The sequence below is a fragment of the Camellia sinensis genome, chromosome 15, assembly GCF_055761805.1.
Source record: "Camellia sinensis isolate YWXY chromosome 15, ASM5576180v1, whole genome shotgun sequence".
Classification (NCBI taxonomy): Eukaryota; Viridiplantae; Streptophyta; class Magnoliopsida; order Ericales; family Theaceae; genus Camellia; species Camellia sinensis.
This window is the reverse complement of record NC_138975.1, coordinates 33,423,109-33,436,989: the sequence shown is the minus strand read 5'-3', so window position 1 is coordinate 33,436,989 and position 13,881 is coordinate 33,423,109. Positions and strand designations below refer to the sequence as shown.

The 13,881-nt window shown below is 36.6% G+C and overlaps 1 protein-coding gene across 1 annotated transcript in view; it reads right to left on the bottom strand.

Moving 5' to 3' along the window:
* Positions 1-1,685: 1,685 nt before the first annotated feature.
* Positions 1,686-13,881, bottom strand: part of LOC114298607 (cuscuta receptor 1) — a 34,719-nt gene continuing 22,523 nt past the window's right edge. Inside the window, exons 7-12 of the mRNA XM_082907753.1 lie at positions 13,243-13,398; positions 13,083-13,154; positions 6,184-6,339; positions 5,903-5,980; positions 5,651-5,797; positions 1,686-4,036 (exon numbers count right to left, since the gene is read on the bottom strand). Of these exons, the coding sequence (XP_082763879.1) occupies positions 1,824-4,036; positions 5,651-5,797; positions 5,903-5,980; positions 6,184-6,339; positions 13,083-13,154; positions 13,243-13,398 (2,822 nt within the window). The 3' untranslated portion in view covers positions 1,686-1,823. The remainder of the gene's footprint in view (positions 4,037-5,650; positions 5,798-5,902; positions 5,981-6,183; positions 6,340-13,082; positions 13,155-13,242; positions 13,399-13,881) is intronic.

Below are 13,881 nucleotides of genomic sequence, written 5' to 3'. Positions count from 1 at the left end.
CTTTGGGACTCCCCTCTTCTTGATTCTCCATGCCCGACCTCCCTGAAAGGCCGGTGAGAATGTTCCTTGGTCCCAATGTGCTGAGGGACTACGGGAATTGTTTTCTTCCAATCTTTTCGGGCATCTTTCTTGGCCGCTGGAATCGGCGTATCTTGTAACGAGAATGGTGGTTGCACGACATTGTTCTGCATCATGAAGTTGACGACTATTTACAGGTCTACCAATTTGTTCGCCATTCCCTTCATCTCTTCGTCCCTTCGTAGGCATCTATCCTTCCATACCTAGAGGTCGTCCTCGTTATAATACCCGTTTCGGTCTAATTTCTTTGACGTGTCGCCCTCCTGGCCGACGTCCTTCTCTTCGTGATTCTGATCACAAGTCTCTTTATTGTAGTTTTCTTATTCGACGTCAAGGTCAATGGGTTTCCCACTCCCAGTAGGGGTGTCGTCCCCAACCTTCTCTTTCTGTCCGTTATTGGCCATCTATTCTCTTTTCTTTCCCACAGACGGCGCCAAATTGTGTGAGTCGATTTCTGACCACATTGCCAAACTAGTATTCAACTGAAGAGTACTGGCGGAATAGATGGCGCCTGAATGACCTGTAATAGAAAGATGAGATTCTGGCGGTGGTTCGTCCACCCGGAGGCACTCCGACGATCAAGTCAGTTATCTCTCAAAGATAGCCAAAGTGCTTAACTCACTATGCAGAATATAAAAAGTGTACCTTAGACCCATGAGGGTGCCTTTCTTTTATAGCCAACACTGTCCTAATCCCAATAGAAGCCTATCTCTAATGGACTTAAGATTACTGTTAATCTTGGACTCCCAGTAGGATTAAGATAAACTCTCTAAGAGTCTTATCTTTACCCAAACTGAAGTTTTCTCCCATTCTAGGACTCTTATCCCTTATCTGCTTATCCCGGACTCCGATTTCTTCGCAGATAACCTTGGCCTGACCGAGATCATCTCGGCATCATGCCCACGACACGTGGCACCCCGGCTGGCACTTCAGTGACACCTCGGCCACGTGTCGTCATTCAAAGTTTATGTCCCCACACCTTTGAAATTTAATTTTTTCTAATCATTTTATTCAACAAGAAGCCGCAAAAGTCTTGAATATGGGAAGTAGCAGGTAAAGAGTGAGTTGAGTGAGTGGTACCTTGTAAAGGAAACAACAAAGCAATTGTGATGGGTTGACTATAATCTCAAGATTCAAAGAGGTTTTTGAAAACCAATGACTTTACAGATATAAAATAAATCACATAACTAATCGTAGAATACTCTTTATGTAGGCCTCACAACAGCCGTGTCTAAAGTGCAAATGTTAATACTTCGGTGCAAATTGACAGCATGGGAACTTCAAGCACTATAATTCAATTCAGTTCCAAAATTGAGTTTTAATACATTAACATGGCATGAGCTAGTTACAAACATGACACAATAATACGAAAAATAAATCAGTTAAGAAACTAATGAGAAAATTCCGACACGAATCATAAATGACACAACACAAATGTGATTTTCGCAACATTAGTCCCACCCTTTACTTTCGCCACAAGTAAATCAGAATAATAATGGCATGCATCTAGAGAGCATGCCCATGAGTAACAACAAATAGGACAATATAAAAAGCTCCTAGCAAAATCCAATTAGCAAAGAAAGGAAATGAAACTAAATTATCGATAATGATACTAAATCCACTGTCTTCATTCATAAGCAACACAAAGCAAATACCATTTACAACACTAGCCATACTTATCCAAAGAAACAAGCCATAACAATACTTGTCCATGAAAGCAAACCATAGCTAATTATTGAGAAGGCCTAAAATATCTTACAAAGAGTATCAGAAATAAAATAATAACTAGAATACATACCCTCCTCAATCAGATAGAACCACCTTTGTCTCCAGTATGGGTTGATGTAAAGAATAATAGCAAATCCAAACAAGAAACTGATGTATGATCCAACAAAACTAGCAGAAAAAGCCACGAGATCAATATCATACCATTTCCCTTCAGTTTTGCCTGAGGATACAGTTATTGGCGAGTGTGGCAAATTAAAGATGGGTGTGCAATTTTTCTCCAATGGCGGTCCACAAAGAAATGGATTTCCCTCATAACTACTTGCTTCAAAGGTTCCAAATTGTGCTTTCCTGTCTAATAGTTTACCTGATAAATTGTTGTGAGCCACAATAAACACTTCCAAAAAATTTAGATTGATTAGTTCTGTTGGGATGTTTCCGCTCAAACTGTTGTAAGAAAGGTCCAAACTCTCCATCTGGATAAGGTTTGAGAAGGCCTTCGGGATGGGTCCAGTCAAGAGATTGTGAGACAAGTTCAGTGCATGAACACTACTTAGCTTCCCTAGCTCAAAAGGTATTTCACCTGTTAGTTTGTTACATGACAAATCCAATCCAGACATGAAATTAAGGATGCTACCAGCCCTATAGAAGTTAGTCCTACTTTTAGTAACAAACTCAACTTCATCTGCTTTGGCATACATGGTATCCATGTCATGGATCTCAAAATTCCTTTCTAAGACACCATTATATTGGTAAAACGTAGGCCTCCTGGACTCAAATTCAATTGTCTGCATGAAGGCCTGGTCACTAGCCCCTATCATGCCAAAGGTGAAATTATCGAAACAATGGGGAATAGACCCATCTAAATAGTTATTGGAAAGGTCCATCAAACTTATCTTATTTAATTGACACAATTGAGTTGGAATTGAACCACTCAATTGGTTCCCTCTGAACAAAAGAATTCTAAGGTTAGAAGCCACTCCAATAGAATCAGGAATGCTGCCACTAAAGCTATTTTCGCTTATATCAAAGGTCAAAAGATTTGAAGAATTAAGGAGAGCTCTTGGAATTAATCCTGTGAACTTGTTCCCTTGCAAATGCATATGCTTCACATATCCCAGGTTTGGGTTTGAGCAAGAAGGATGTATCGATCCCGAAAACGAATTATAAGAGGCGTCCATAAACACATTTGGAACCAGAACACATGGGAACTCACCATTGAAAGAATTATTTCGGATGATTAGTGAGCCCAACAATGTCCTGTTATCCATTGAACTTGGAATCTTGCCAAACATGTAGTTGTTGCTAATATCAAGAAAGTCCAATCTAGACAAGGAGAGCACATTTGCTAGAGGCCCCGTAAACTGATTATCATTCAAATGCAACCTCCTTATCGAAGTCAAGTTGTTGAAGGCAGCTGAAAAGATTTGACCATGAAAATTGTTATTTGATAATATTAAAATCCTTAATGATATGCAATTTCTGACTAACTGGTTTGGTACCTCCCCTGAAAGATTATTAGTGGACAAATCCAGATGTTCCAAATCACTAAACTTACCAAATGAGGATGGGATATCACCTTCAAAAGCATTACTAGATAAGTTGATGTGTAAAATATATGGAAATATGTGCCCCATGTTGGCTTGAATTTGCCCACTTAAGTGATTGTTCGAGATATCCATCCAATAAGTATTTATATAGCGGTATGATGGCAAACAAAATTGACCGACAAAAGAGTTATTCCGCAGGTTTAAAACTTCTAGTCCCGTATTATTCACCCATAGCCAGTTTGTGAAAGAACCTGTCAAGTTATTGTGGGAGAAATCGATGACCCTTAATTTGTTTTCGTAAAGTAGAAATTTTGGAACATCGCCAGAGAGCTTACAGTTTGATAGAACAAGGACCTTCAACTGAAACATTGGAATCCAATCTGTGGATTCAGTCTCTACCTCAAATTTGTCATTGTCACTTATCAATTCAAACACCTCAAGGTTTGAATGGTTTGCAAATGACCCAAATGAGAATAAACCCTCGAAACAATTATGACTAAGATCAATGTACTCTAGGGAGTTGAGGCTTCCAAACAAAGATGGAGAAATGTTTCCTGTGAATTGGTTTAGAGAAATATCAAAAAACTTGAGAGATCTCAAATTGCTTAGGCATGGAGGAAGGATCCCTTCAAAGTGGTTATGGCTGAGATCTAACTCCTCAAGTTTCTTCAGTTTGCACAAACCTACAAAACAAGAAGCTTATGAAACACGTATAGTTTGTAATGCTATGTATTTAATAATACTCTATAAAAAAAATTCGTATTATATATATATATACTCCCTCCGTCCCAAAATATTAGTCCCTTATTTCATTTTTCATTGTCCAAAAATATTAGTCCCTCTTCAAAAATCAAGTACAAAAATAATGTAAATTTCCTATTTTACCCATCTTTTAAATTAATAAACAATATAAAAAGCACAATTATGACATTAATATTCCCAAAAAATGTACTATCAAAAGGGTAATTTTGAAAAATCAACTTTTTTCAAATGCAATAATTGTACTACCAACAAAAGTTGAATTTCCCAAAAGGGACTATTATTTTGGGACGGAGGGAGTATATAAAGTGTTGTTTGATAACACAATTCAATATTTAAAACTGAATGTATTAAATGAAAATCAATTACATTTATTTAATAACTACAATTAATATCACTTAAAAATTCAAATGGGTCTAAAAATTTAGGCTAAAAGTTAAAATTTTTCTAACTGATATGAAATTTATTTAATATTGACTGAATTTATAAATACATATGCACAAGCATCAACATATACTATTATAACCTCACCCTCATCACCACCACCACCATCACAATATAAAATTTGAAAGATACAATTTCAAAATAATAATTTTCAGATTTAATCTCTTACATATCAAACAATTTTAGCATTTAAATTTTTATCAAACAGCTTTTTAATTTAAAAAATTTAGCTTTCAATTTTCAGTACTCCCTCCGTCCCAAAATAATAGTCCATTTTGGGGAATCCAACTTTTTTGGTAGTACAATTATTGCACTTTAAAAATATTAATTTTTCAAAATTACCCTTTGGTAGTATTTTTTTTTGGGAATGTCAATTGCTATAATTGTACCTTTTGTGTTGTTAATGAATTTAAAAGGAGGGCAAAATAGAAAATTCATATTATTTTAGTCCTTAATTTTTGAAGATGGACTAATATTTTGGGATAATGAAAAATGGAATAAGGGACTAATATTTTGGGACAGAGAGAGTACTTAATTTTTAACTTTTGGAAAACACTATGGTGCACACCCTTCAAAAGTGTACACGATATGCACCTTATAACTTAAAAGAAAAATAGCATAACTTCAATTTTTTGAGTCATAACTAAAAAATATATATATATATATATATATCATAATTAAACACAACATGTCGCATAACTAAAGAACTCATGTGTCATAACTAAAATATTGTCACAATTAAAAAAGAAAATTTTTCATAACTAAAGAAGAAATGACATAACTAAAGAAGAAAATAACATATTTAGGGGTTCATATGATACACATTTTTTAAAGAAGTGTACATTAAGAATTTTCCTCAACTCTTAGTTTCAACTTCCAATTTTATCAAACACCAACTAACTGTTGAAAACATAAAGATGATGCTAGTTCGTAGTTTTCTTCAATACTAGTTTATTTATTTGCATGAAGCAAATAAATAAATAAATAAAATAAAAAAACAGAAAGGAAGCAATAGAATTTTTGTTGGCCTTTGAATTTCTATTTTGTTGGCCTTTTAGTTTATAATAGATAACCTTAACGAATAGAATTTTTACCTTGAATTGGTAAAGAACCACTAAAGTTATTTTGAGCCAGAGATAGAGCTTTCAGAGAAGATAATGCTCCTATGGATGGAGGAATACTTGCAAAGAAATTATTCTCACTCAAATCTAAGATCTGAAGATGGCGGAAGGATGTCAAACCTACCAAAACATATGATAAAGGTAAAATAGAGCCAAGAGAACTCAACAAAATACAATCAAGATTGCAAGGTGATCCTGAGACAATTTAAATAACAAAATTCCTGCCTTCCATTGGTAGTGTTCCATTGAGCAGATTTCCTCTGAGGAGGAGGACCTCCAGATTGCTAAGATTATAAGTCAATTCTGTAACCCAGGTGAAGAGACTCGTTAATTAGATTGAGGTAAAGAAAGTAGAGATAAATATAATTTGATGTTGTGACCTATATTCTATGGGCACCTCAGTTAGACTTAATTTTTCCAACTATTTTAAGTGTTCTCAACACTCAAATGAAGCTAAAAAAATTAACTTAAGTAGCATGAATTTGAGAAATAAAAAATACACATACCTTGGTTAGAAAGTGGTCCTTCTATTTGATTGGACACTAAGGATAGAAACTTAAGGGATGGGAGAGAACCCAAAATCCTGAAGGCATCCTTGTCAAAAGGATTATCACTTAGATCCAGATGTCTCATATTGCTCAAATTGGACAGTAGCTTAGAATCTGAGCATATGACCATGATCAAATGTCATTAAAAGTCAACCCCAAAGAACCATAAGTGAAAATGACCAACTTATTGCTTTCATAGGTAATTAGGTACTTTGTAAAAAGACTTTCACTCTGATTCACAATTGTAGAGAATATATATATATAGTGGTATGGAATTAGTGCGCGCACACACAGCCCTTATTTCACCAAAAACAATAATTAGGTAAACTACAAACCACTACCTATGTCATTTTAATTAAAGAATCAATACACTTCCATTTGTTTCTACTCATGGGGAATTACCTGCTATGTATAAAACCAGACAATGTAGACAATTTCTTTCATAAGTAACATCTAACGTATTTAATCATATTTTCAATTTGAAATCAATAGGTAAGTTGTAAAGAGAAATGGAGTTCGTGATATTATTCACTTACACACAAAAATACAGAGATGGTCTATGTATATATAACAAGAGATAATGACCATAACTACCTAACCAACAATTAACTACTTGTGGTTAAGGCCTAACAAACTAACTACCTTCCTAACAAACTAACTACCTCAAGAATACTCTAGAATGCACTGATATAAGCTGAAGCCTTCTGTGCTGAAACCGTTGCTTGAGTGGCTTGAGTGGCTGCTTGAGTGGCTTGAGTGGCTGGGTTATCAGGTTGCTTATCAGCCCCCCTCAAGCTTAGGGGACTGGGAAGGACATTGAGCTGGTGCTGAAGATATTGAAAACGAGTAACAGAGAGTGGTTTAGTAAAGACATCAGCAACTTGATCAGAAGTGGGAATATGACAGATATGAAGCTTCTTGGAGGCAATGCGTTCGCGAACAAAGTGATAATCGACCTCAATGTGTTTAGTACGAGCGTGAAACACTGGATTGTGACTCATAGCTATGGCAGATAAGTTGTCACACCATAGGGTAGGCACAGGAACAGAAATATGAAGTTCAGCAAGCAACATCCCAATCCAACTAAGTTCAGCGGAAGTTTGTGCTAAAGCCCTATATTCAGCTTCAGACGAAGATCTAGCCACAGTTGGTTGTTTCTTGGAAGACCAAGAGATAAGATTAGGACCAAGATAGACACAGAAACCAGTGGTGGACCTTCGATCAAGAACATTACCTGCCCAATCGGAGTCTGAATAAGCATTAAGAAGAAGAGGGCCAGCAGTGAAATGAAGCCCATAAGAGATGGTGCCTTTAAGATACCTGAGTAATCTTTTGACCGAGATAAAGTGACTAGTCATAGGAGAGTGCATGAACTGACAAAGATGATTAACCACAAAAGCTAAATCAGGTCTGGTAAGGGTAAGATATTGAAGAGCTCCGACCAAACTTCTGTACAAAGCTGGCTGAGAAAAGAGAGTATCATTTGCTGCAGTAAGAGAACTAGAAGTGGACTTAGTAGCCATGGGAGAAGAGTAAGATTTGCAGTCACTCATACCAGCCTTTGCCAATAACTCTGAGGCATATTTTTGTTGAGAAAGAACATAACCAGAAGCAGTTTTGGTGACAGAAATACCCAAGAAATAATTGACAAGGCCAAGCTCCTTCATGGAAAAGGTTGTATGCATATGTGTAATGAGAGAGTTAATATAGAGAGGATCACTTCCTGTGAGAAGAATGTCATCTACATAGATGAGAAGAATAGTAATAGCAGTAGAAGTTTTCTTAATAAAAAGAGAAGAATCACACTGACTTTGAACAAATTTATGAGTGAGAAGAAAGTTGGAGAAGGTAGAGAACCAAGCTCGAGGAGCTTGCTTTAAACCATAGAGAGCCTTGTATAACTTGCAAACAAGCTGAGATTTATTAGGCTGAACAAAACCTTGAGGTTGGACCATATACACTTCTTCGTCAAGAACACCATGGAGGAATGCATTAGATATGTCAAGTTGCTTAATGGACCACTCAAAATGTAGTGCAAGACATAACAGAATTCTGATAGTTGGTTGCTTAGCCACAGGGCTAAAAGTCTCATGATAGTCCACCCCTTCAGTTTGAAGAAAACCCTTGGCAACTAACCTTGCCTTATATCGAGCTATAGAACCATCTGAATTTTTCTTGATTCGATAAACCCATTTGCAGCCAATTGCTTGTTTTCCAGGTGGGAGATCAACTAAAGACCAAGTGCCTTGTGTTTGTAAAGCTTGAAATTCTTCAAGCATAGCAGTTTTCCAAACAGAGGAACAGGCTGCCTGTTAATAAGTTTGTGGTTCAGACTGAAGAGAGGAAGAAGAAGGACAAGCAATGAAAGAAGAGTGAGGAAAAGTTGATTTGGATCTGGTAATCATGGGATGAGTATTGGAATTGAGACAAGGGAGATCAATAGAAATATTGGAAATAGGAATCTGATCAGATGGAAATGTGGATAGAAGAGGAATAGAAGAGGAAGAGACTGTTTGAGCTTCTGAGTGAGGTTCAGTAGCAGACGAAGAGACTGCTTGAGCTGAGGGCAGGTCAGTAGGAGGAAAGAAAATAGGTGGCTGAGCTGCTGACTGAGGGATAGCAGCTGGTGGTGAACCTGGAAAAGAATGTGGAGCTTGCTGTGACTGAGCTGGTGACGGAGGAATGGCAGCTGTAGGCTGAGGTGCTGCAGTTGGTGAAGCTGGAAAGGGATGTGTATGCTGAGGTGCTGCAGTAGAAACATGTGATGGAAAAGAAGAACTGGACTGGTCTGAGGGAGACCAAAAGAAATTCAGCAAATGTGATATGGAAGATGATGCAGAAACAGAAGGACGAGAAGACTGAAAAGGAAAACATAGTTCATCAAAGATCACATGTCTAGAGATATAGACCCTTCCTGTGGTAGGATCAAGGCACCTATAACCTTTAATAGAAGGTTGATAACCAAGAAATACACAAGGAATAGATTTGGTTTGAAGTTTATGAGATGTGTAAGGTTGAAGCCATGGATAGCATCTACATCCAAAGGATCTCAAGAAAGTGTAATCAGGTTTTTGTTTGAACAAAACTTCATACGGAGTGAGATTTTGAAGCTTCAGTGTGGGATGTCTGTTAACAAGAAAGACAGCAATGGCAAGTGCATCAAACCAGTAAGCCAAAGGAAGAGAGGATTGATGCATAAGTGTCACAGTAGTCTCTATGAGATGCCTGTGTTTTCTTTCAGCAACACCATTTTGTGATGGTGTATGAGGACAAGTAAGTTGATGCTCAATTCCTTTTTGTTTGAGAAACAATTGAAATGGCTTACTCAAATATTCGCCCCCATTGTCACTCCTTAAGACTTGAAGATGAGTATGAAACTGATTCTCAACAAAACTTTTAAATTCAAGAAATTTGTCAAACACCTCACTTTTGTAATGAAGAGGAAAAACCCAAGTAAATTTGCTAAAATCATCAATGAACAACACATAGTATTTACAACTAGAACTAGAAGCAAAAAATGGACCCCACACATCTGTGTGAATAAGGGCCAAAGGTTTATTGACAGTGGAATTAGACAAAGAAAAAGGCAATCTATGACTTTTACTAACACAACAATGTTCACACAGACTGGTGATCTTGTTAGACAAAGTTGAAGACTTAGAACCTAAGTGATGATGAGCCATAATGTGCTGAAGCTTCTTGGAAGATGGATGACCAAGTCTTGAATGCCAATCAGCTGAAGTAGTAGAACATGAAAGACAGACTGATGAAGGAACAAAGGAACCAGCAGAGGATGAAGAAATGAGTGGATAAAGGCCATTGGTGTAGCAACCTTTATACAGAATATTCTGAGTATTCTTGTCCTGAACAAGAAAGAAATCTTTATCAAAAGTAATAGTACAATGATTATCCTTGGTTAACTGATGTACTGAGAGTAAATTGGAAGAAAGAGTAGGCACATGCAACAGGTTGGTAAAATGAAAAGGAAAAGAAGGAGTAGGAAGGAGTCCTTTACCAGTATGAGCAATGGGAAGAGTAGAACCATCACCAATAGCCACTTGATCTTGACCTTGATACGGTTGGTAAAGAGAGAGGTTACGTAAATCATTTGTCATGTGGCTAATGGCTCCAGAATCAAGAAACCAGTTGGTTTCAGATGAAGAAGGAGAAGAGATGGAGGGTGTATGAGCAAAGGCTACATAAGCTTGACTTTGACCTGGAAAGGATTTGAAGGATGAAGAGGAAGCTTGAGAACTCTGAAAAGCAGCATCCAATCTGTGCCAACAGTCTAGAGCAGTGTGGTTTGCCTTGCCACAGATTTGACAAATTAATGGGGCATTGACTGTGCTATTTACAGAGCTGGAGCTAGGTCCTGGATTGTGTGCAGAGCTATATCTGCTTTTCTGAAACTGATTTGATCCTCCTCTCTGATAGTGACTAGACATCTGACCATGAAACCTACCTCCATCCCCTCCTCTGAAAGGGCCTCTGCCCCTGTAATAGCCTTTCTGACTTCCTTTATTAGCATACTGGCCTCGAGGAGCAATATAGGCAGCAGATCCTGGTATTTCTGAAATTTGTTGATGCTTAAGAGAAGACTCTATGTGAATTGATTCAGAACACAGAAGAGAGCAGAGTTGATCCACAGTAATAGGATCTGATCTGGCTCTTATTGTAGTTTTGAAAGCATTATATTCCTCAGGTAGTCCATTCAGAATTAAAAGGACTAAATCCTCATCATCAACTGATGATGAAGCCAAAGCAAACTGATCTGCAAGAACTTTGAATTTGTGCAGATAGTCTTCCATAGTTGATCCTTTCTTCACAATATGACTTAATTTGTTCTTCAGTTGATGGATATGAGATCGAGAAAGAGAAGTAAACCGTTTGGCAAGAGTATGCCAAACATCATAACTAGTTTGACAATGAATTACAGATGTGAAAAGTGAAGGTGATAGAGTTGCTGTTGTGCAACTCAAGAGATGTGCATCAATTGTAGTCCATAGAGTATGCTTGGGATTCAGAATTTCAAGATGATTTGAATCTAAGATAACTGGTGCAGGACATACTTCAGATCCGTCCACATAGCCAAGAAGCTTGGTTGCTCTTAAGATGTTGTAAAATTGATTCTTCCAAACTATGTAATTGGATGAATCAAGCTTGATAGTAACGAATGCATTAAGATTTGAGATCAACAATTTGAGGTTTGAAGGAATGGCAGAAGAAGACTCTGGTATACTTTCTGGGACACCTATGGTGATGAAAGAAGCCATTGAAGAGCAGTGCTCGTAGGAGCCTATGGCTCTGATACCATAAAGAGAAATGGAGTTCTTGATATTATTCACTTACACACAAAAATACAGAGATGGTCTATGTATATATAACAAGAGATAATGACCATAACTACCTAACCAACAATTAACTACTTGTGGTTAAGGCCTAACAAACTAACTACCTTCCTAACAAACTAACTACCTCAAGAATACTCTAGAATGCACTGATATAAGCTGAAGCCTTCTGTGCTGAAACCGTAGCTTGAGTGGCTGCTTGAGTGGCTTGAGTGGCTGGGTTATCAGGTTGCTTATCAAGTTGAACCAATTAAAAAGAGAATAAATAATAAATAATAAACAAAATGAAGCAAAAGAAGTTGTAGAGCTAGAAGTACTAACAACTATTTCCTGGCCTTTTATTTCTTTTTCTTTTTCTTTTGTCTTGCTTTCTCTTTTTGGGCTTTTCTGTTATTTATTTAAATATTTGAAAATCAAGAGCACAATCATTGAATGGCACCATCATTATTTTACACATAATTGCACAGTAGAAATCTATGATTTTGAATGCTACTATCAAGGAAAGTGTCAGCTATCTAAATACAAAGTTATAACATCAGATTTCTATTTATTGTTGATTTCGAGTAGACATTAAAATGCTCTTCTGAAGCTCAATGAATGACACAACACTCTAAAATCCATGCATTGTCCAATGCCTTGGTTAAATCCTCTTCGCTTTAATTGATTCATGGCCTTTCTCTTTATGTAAACTTGTTGGAAATTGTCTCAAGTTCCTATCTTTAGGTGTTGGTTTTTCTTTTATGAAGTATTCTTGCGGCAATAATTTCATAATCTTTGCAATAATAATTTGGTCTAAAAGAGGCTTAGAGTTAAAATTTTGAGCATGCCCAAGGTTTAAATACGAGGGTTGAGGGACTCTCCTCTCATGGCAGAGCATGTTTCTTTTGAGAGTAATAGAGTTGATTCTCTAAAGAAGAATGAGTGCTTGAGCAGAATATTTAGGCCAAAATTGCAAACCGACTCCAAATGGAAATTTTCTATTAAAAAAGCAAGTTAAAGGGTTATGCCTTGGTATCATATCTATTAAGTTGTGGTTTGTAGGTGGTATTATTTTGTTTGGGTATTTTGGTAGTACAGTCAATTTGGTGGGTAAAGAAGGTAAACCACATAATTATGTTTTCTGCTTATTTTTTATGCTTAATAATCTTCCTATGTTATCTTTTCCTGCTAATTCAACAAAACCTTGTAGTACAACATATACCAACAGCTAAAACTCTAATGGCTCAACATTATTTTAGTTGGGCTACTGAGCTACCAAAAACAACCAGATGGGGGTGCCTGTAAACATGCTGTAATATTTCTAGATGGGTAGATCAATATTTAAGAAGTTGCTTGCAAATAAACAGATATACTTTTAACCCATTGCTGTAAGCTATACTTGTGCCGTTAATCATGGTATTTAGAGCTTGTGTATCCATAGCAGGTGGTTTAAACATGAACTCATACATATAAAAAGAAAATTTATTGATAGTTCTATTCAACTGAATCTAGGAAGTTCTTAAGTCATACCTTGCATTGTTAGGGAGCTAAGCCCATTAGAGCTTAAATCCAACGTCTCCAAGTTTTTCAACACCGTTAATTCTGCATTGAAACAGTTCTTGTTAAGATATGAATAAGATAAGGATGGATAATATATTCTCTCTGGGAGTTCTCATAAAGATAGACATGCCTCGGGCAGGAAAGGGATCTCCTAAGTAGTTGCCTTGGAGAGAAAGGTTTTTGAGAGATATCAATGAACTCAAACATAGAATGACGCTCTTGTTGAACCTGTTTCCTCCAAGATTTAACGTCTCTAGATTTTCCAATTTCGATAAGTTCTCACAACCTGCAGTAAATTTTTTAAAAATTAACAACTTTTGCTTCATATTTGTGTAACTTCCAAGAAATTGATAATGTTCATTATATTATAAGTTAATGAAACATTGAATCGATCAATCTTTCATTGGAGCTATGAGAATGACATTTAATAAACCACTACGATAATTCATTATGTTTATAGTTACCATTTACATATATAATTTTCATTTGGTTATTTCATTCCCATATTGAAGGAAACAGAATAGAGAGAGAGGGGAGAGATTAAAAAAGGGCAACCTAATACACGAGCTCCTGCTAAAACAGGGTATGGGGAGGGGAGAAATTGCTATGAAAAAAAGAAGGGGAGGAATTATTTTTTTTTTTGATCGGCAAAGAAAATCTTTATTGATGAAGGTATGCAAAAAGTATACAGGACATCAATAAAGAGGAGCTTGGAGCTAACTAAAGCTCCAAGCGCCAGTTGGTGAGAAACCAACAACAAACCAAAACA